The 6,596-nt window shown below is 39.0% G+C and overlaps 1 protein-coding gene across 1 annotated transcript in view; it reads left to right on the forward strand.

Moving 5' to 3' along the window:
• Positions 1-6,596, forward strand: part of Tmtc2 (transmembrane and tetratricopeptide repeat containing 2) — a 382,576-nt gene that overhangs the window by 295,054 nt on the left and 80,926 nt on the right. Inside the window, exon 9 of the mRNA XM_005358105.3 lies at positions 1,185-1,266. Coding sequence (XP_005358162.1) covers positions 1,185-1,266 — 82 coding nt within the window. The remainder of the gene's footprint in view (positions 1-1,184; positions 1,267-6,596) is intronic.

The following is a 6,596-nucleotide window of genomic DNA, read 5'->3' on the forward strand; positions in this document are numbered from 1 at the left end:
AGCTATAGCTACCTGCCTTTTAGCTTATTATTTTTGAGACAGAGTCTTCATAAGTTGCCCTGGTTACCCATTTGGTAGCCAACACAGGCTTGTGGAATTTGTGGTCCTCAAGCTTCAGCCTCCTGACTACAGGAGAACTCTTAGAATTATAGGTCTATGTCTTCCGTTCTGGCTTGCTTGAGAAGTTAACAGTATTCTGAATATTTTTTATAGTCTCAGGCATGCTCTGGACTCTTCTCTCCAGTGTTAAGTAGGTGTACACGCACTTTCTCTCAATTAAAATCCCCGTGTCTAAGCCATTCCTAGCTCATCTGCCTCTACATGAAATTAGTGTAAGACAAGCAGAATGGAACTTGATAGTTGGAGCTGTGCTACATTTTCACTCTCACTGCATAACTCCTATTGGCAGTAACCACTGTGATGGGAGCTGAGGGAATACTTTATTAAGATAAAATAATAAAGACAATAAAACAGAAAGTGAAAGCACTTGGCAGTAGCTCAGTTGGTAAAAGGCCCTGCAAGTGTCTGAGCTCAATCATCAGAACAGATTTTGGGGGCCTGGAGAGGCAGCTCAACATTTAAGGGCTCTTGCTGCTCTTCCAGAGAACCCAGGTTCTGTTCCTAGAACCCACATGGCAGCTAGCATGAAGTTTAGTTAAGGGGATTCGATACTCCCTTCTGGCCCCTGTAGGCTCCAGGCAGTCACATGATACACATACATACATTGCAGGCAAAAGCTCTCATTCACATGAAATAAGAAGTAAATATTTAACATCTGAGATCATCTTTTGGCTGCCACATGTGTGTGCATCTATGCATACTCATGTGATGCACATGCACTACCCAAAGAAAAGCTAAAAATGGCAATGGCGTTTCTATAACCCGTTTTACCCTTTTTATTTCTATGACACTTATAAAATCCCTTTCAGCTCCCCAGCCTCCTCTTTGATCACATGGATGGACTCACCATCCCTTCTAGTCTTCTCTTCTTGATGCTTCCCAGGATCCTGAAATCAGTCTTTCCTCTCAACACATGCTCCTCGGTCAACCTCAGTTAGAAGGAATAAGGGTGTTTCCCCAGCACTGTTTATCTGTAGACATTAGAGTATTTCGTTTGTGTCCAGAGGTGAAAAATAATTCATCGTGATCCGCTGCTGAATCATCCATTTTCTCTGTTTTTCAAGGGTCGTAAGAGTGAGGCCGAAAAGTTCTTCTTGAAGGCCATTGAGCTGGATCCCACCAAAGGAAACTGTTACATGCACTATGGTGAGTGGTGATGCTTTTCTCATGACACCCCCCCCCCACCTCTGCTGTCCATGCTGAAGGGAGATTTTGGTTCTTTGCTGGTCAGAGACCTTTGGGAGGAGGCTGACTTCCTCTTTCCAGGTTTAGCCACACGCTACATCCTTCCGTTTCCATTTAAAACGTCACACTCAGGAGGGCTCCGCACTACATTTTCCTTCAGCGAATTTTCATTGGCCTTTAATGGACTAGGCAGGTTTCCAATTGTTTCTTTCAAGTTCAGCACAGCATTTTAAATGAGATCCCATCAGGAAAGCGTCTAGCTCTTTGTCTGAGGCATAGTTTATAATAAAAATATTAGCTTCTTTTTTTTTTCTTTCATTCTGCACAGTAATGTATTGCTCATGGAGCATGCCAACTTGATGTTTTAGGAGTTTACATTTTGGCCTCAACGGCTTGCTTTCTGGAAGATATGTATGTATACCAGGCTGTAAATACCTAAGAGTGAGGCCAAGCATAAGCTATAACAAGTGCAAGGAATGTCTGTCTCATGGCATTTAGCCTTGGTCTTAATCAGTTCAGAATGAGCTTACATAACACTCTATCATTATCGTGACTCATGTGTTTAGCCACCAAAGTATACAGCTGGCTGGTGTGGGATAAGATGTGCTGGATCTACCAGATTTGTAGATGGGCTGTCTCTCAAGGAACAATAGCATCAAGCATTTTCTTTTGCTAAGCCCATGAGAAACAAGATAGTGAGTTAAAAAAAATTACTGCTGACTTTATGTGTTAGGTATTATTGGGTAGTAAATGTAAACATGTTCAGAAATGAAATCCTTAGGAAATACAGCTATTATTCCTCTATGGTACAGTTCCTTCTTCCAGTTTTCAGCTAGAAAGAAAGAAGCAGAAGTGATGGCTAGGAGTGTAGAAGAATGGAAATAATAAAATGCAGGAAACACTGAACCAACCACACGTGAATCTTTTCATGTGTATGTTATTATATGTGTATGCATGTGAACCTAGTCACATGATGCTTTGTTTTAGGCAGAACACATGATATAAAAGCATGTATATGACCACTCTGTCTTTTCTCGTTTACCATGTGTTATGATAATGATGGAGTAATTCAACCTGGCTTCAGAATTTATTATAATTTTCACAACTTTTCCTATTTGAAGCATTCCAAATTAGGGTGTTTCTCATACCTGCTGGTTTGGGGTCCCCTACCACACATCAAATCATCTCCACGATTATTTTGCTAGAGCATGAGAGGACTGTTGCCTTTCAGAGGCATTTTAGGAAGTAGATGTGCTGTTCTCCACCTTCCTGCTTGTTTGTTTCCTTTGTTTCAAACTGGTCCTGCTTCCCATATCTTCAGAGCTAGTGTCCGCCATCATTATGTAGTGAATAGGGATCCACACAGTGAATTTCCTTATACCCCACTACGGCCACGTTTGAGACCATTATTAAAAATCACTACTACAACCAGGGTTGTGGCTCATTGGTACGGCCCTTGCCTAGCACAGGTGAGACCTAGTGTTCAATCACGAGCACTGTGAAAGCAAAAGAAAGGGAATCTAACTTCAGACGTCAGTTGCTTTGAGAATTCTTTTTTTGAAAATACCTTTTTTATTTTCTTTTTTAAAAGCAGTTTTTTTTTATTTTACATACCAATCCCAGTTCCCTCTCCTTCCCCCCTTCCCACTCCTCCTACCTTAGTTTCACCCCACCTCATATCTACTTCTCAGAGAGTGTAAGGCCTCCCATGGGGAGTCAACAAAGTATGTCATATCACTTTGAGGCAGGACCAAGCACCTTCCCCCATATCTAGGCTGAACAAGGTATCCCTATACCTTATATATATATATAGGGAAAGGACTCCAAAAAGCCAGTTCATGTACTAGGGATAAATACTGGTCCCATTGCCAGTGCCCCACAGACTGCCCAGCCACACAACCGTTACTAATATTCAGAGGTCCTAGTTTTGTCCTAGCAGGTTCCCCAGTTGTCAGTCCAATGTCAGTGAGCTCCCACTAACTCAGGTCAGCTGTTTTTGTGGGTTTCCCTGCCATGGTCTTAATCCATTTGCTCATATTGTCTCTCCTCCCTCTCTTCAACTGAACTCTGGGAGTTCAGCCCAAGGCTTAGCTGTAAATCTACTTCCATCAGTTGCTGGATGAAGGTTCTGTGATGACAATTAAGTTAGTCATCAATCTGATTACAGGGAAAGTCCAGTTCAGGCACCCTTTCTACTATTGCTTAGAGTCATAGCTGGGGTCATCCTTGTGGATTGCTGGAAATTTGCCTAGTGCCAGACTTCTTGCTAACCCCATGATTGTTCCCTCTATCAAGATACCTCTTTCCTCGCTCTCCCTCTCTGCCCTTCCCCCACGTTTACCATCCCATTCCCTAATGTTCTCCTTCTCCTCCCCATCCCTCTCCTACTCTGGAGATCTTGTCTATTTCCTCTTCCCAGTGGGATCCATGTATGCCTCTCTTAAGGTCTTTTTTTGTTAAGTAGCTTCTCTGTGGACCGTTGGCTGGTTATCTTTGCTTTATGTCTACTATCCACTTATGAGTGAGTACATACCATGCTTGTCTTTCTGGGTCTGGGTTACCTCACTCAGCATGGTTTTTTCCTAGTTCCATCCATTTGCCTGCAAATTGCAAGATGTCATTGTGTTTTTTTTTTTCTCACTGAGTAGTGCTCTATTGTGTATATGTACCACATTTTACTTGAAAATGGTGACAACTCGTGTATTTAAATGTTTATGTAAAGATTGATTTTTTTTCTTAATTCTATTGGAGTGTATTTAATGTTGAGGGTTATACAAATAATTAGAACTATATTTCCCATCTCTAAGAAGGAAATCTGCATGATTCAACATAGTTTTATAAATTACAGTGTTACTCGTTGTAATAAATATTACAACACTCAGTATTTACATATAAGAGAAAAAACTCAAGATGAGACATCAAAGAAAAAAACTAATTAGGGCACATAGTCTACAAATTCACAGAACCTCGTATTAAGAACTTGAGACAATATTAATATTTGACTTTTAGAACTGAAAAATTGTTTTCAATTTAAATCTATATCAACCCTCTGTTTTGCAAACAAATAAAGTGAAGCCTTGAAAAATGAAGATGATTCAACCAAAGTTAGTATAGTTGAGCAACTTCTGCATCTCTTGGTTACTCATTGTTTTCATTTTATAGCATATGTTCTATTTCTTTTTATAACTTTGTAGATTGACAGAAAAATAGACATTTTTAATCAGTAATACAGAATGTGAGAATATTATGACTTAGCTTCAAATTCTTAGAGAAGGATTTATTTTACTTTTGTAAGATGTATCTACTTGGTACAAGATGTTGTTCCCTATTCAGAAAGTTCTGTGAAGAAATCAACACCATGATGTCATATTTAGAAAGTGATCTGTAGATAGAAGTTTCTGTCGTGCCTGGTCCTACAGCTGTTCAGTGCCAAAGAAACACATAGAGGCATTTATATTAATTATCAACTGTTTGGTCTATTAGTTCAGGCTTATTACCAACTAGCTCTTACAACTTCCATGAACCCATAATTCTTGTCTGTGCTTAGCCACATGGCTTGGTACCTTTTCTCAGTGCAGCATCCTCATCTTGCTTCCTCTGCATCTGGCAGATGACTGATCTTTGCCTTTCCTCCTCCCAGAATTCTCTTAGTCTGTTCACCCTTCCTGTACTTCCTGCCTGGCTACTGGACAATCAGTGTTTTGTTAAAATAATACAAGTGACAAATCTTTACAGTATACAAGAGCATTATCCCATGGCAGTGATCTGTAGAAGGTAGAAGATTTGTTAAAAAGAGTAGCTGTGTCTTACATCTATGAGTGTATGATGTGTGTCATCTTTGAGAACATGCCAACTATTTGAAAGCTAAGTGTCAGTAGGAGACCTGTAAAGTTCAAGCATCCATGGCCAGAAAAAGTGTAGATTCAGAGCAGTGAAAAAGAACTCATGTGATTGGACCTGGGTAAACCAGATGGAGAAGTGAAAGATGAGGCTGAAGAGGAATTAGATAGAGTACTATCTAAACAAGGCTAAGAGGTATTTCTTCTAAAAGTGTGGGAATGGACGAAACTGAGAAGACAGGGCAGAGATATCAAAGTACAAAAAGAAAATGCTTTTAAAGAGTGATTACTGTGTATTGGCCAAGGAATGATGATAGTTTGGAGTTGGGAGATACTGGGAAAGGAAATACATTAAAACCATCCCTCCTTTAGATAATTCTATATTGAGGGGAGAATTCTGTTTCCTAATTTCTGTGCCATCAATACCTAGTGTATGGTCAAATGCCCAGTAATTTCCCATGCTAGTAACTGAATTTGGAACATAAAATTCAGTGAAAGGATGTTCTGCTTGATTTTTCATTATTTTTATCCAAGAAAATTCATACTATGTTTTTCATATCAGTTCCTTGCCAATTTGCTGAAATATATAGTTTTTCATCCTGCCTTAGGGTGTTTATACCCACAGATTGAATGGGTAAAAACACTCCCACAACTTGAAAATAAATATTTAAATGAAATGTATGTGTTCTGAGTCTTTTTAAGATGTGCTTCAAATGCCAGCGAATGTTGTTTTATGGGAAATCCATCCTCTCGTGTAATTATGTGCTTTTAGTTTGCTTGTTAGTGATTTGGAAAAAATTATTCAGTTATGACTGGGTAGGGAAGACATCAAGCTATGCTATATGTTCCTTCTAGTTTAGATCCTCTGGTTTCATGTCTGAGGGAGTGAGTTGTAGGGAAGTTTATTTTTCACTACAGTTTCATCTGAAAGTCTGCAGAACTGGGTAAAAGGAGATAATTAAATTTTGGCCTCTGTTAACCTCCATTCTCTGAATGAGAAAAAGAGACTTGGAATAGAAGCCCAGGATGAAACTCTAGAAAGCTGATGTTGGCTCCTAGATGTTTTCCAGCATTAAAATTTTCTATCACTTTAATAATTTATCAAATATTGTTTTTAAATATTGGATCAATTTTTTTTGCTTCTGATAAATGTGCAGGAAATGGGTTTCAAACTATGTCAAGATATCGACCTAAGTATAGCATTAGATTCATGCATTATAGAAGTGAATGTTTCCATGCATGTGATACCAATTATATAATCTTGGTCAAGTTTGATTCATGAATCTCAGGGTGATGTCCATTGCAGATCAAGAGATTCTCCATGGATCTGTTTATCTCCAATAGGAAGTGTTTTCCAGAAAACTCAAAAGACAAGATGTGTTCTCTAATAAAAACCAAAATTGCTATTATAGAGAAGCCATGTGGTAAGATAAAATACATTTTATATATTTT

The sequence above is a fragment of the Microtus ochrogaster genome, chromosome 24, assembly GCF_000317375.1.
Source record: "Microtus ochrogaster isolate Prairie Vole_2 chromosome 24, MicOch1.0, whole genome shotgun sequence".
Taxonomy (NCBI): domain Eukaryota; kingdom Metazoa; phylum Chordata; class Mammalia; order Rodentia; family Cricetidae; genus Microtus; species Microtus ochrogaster.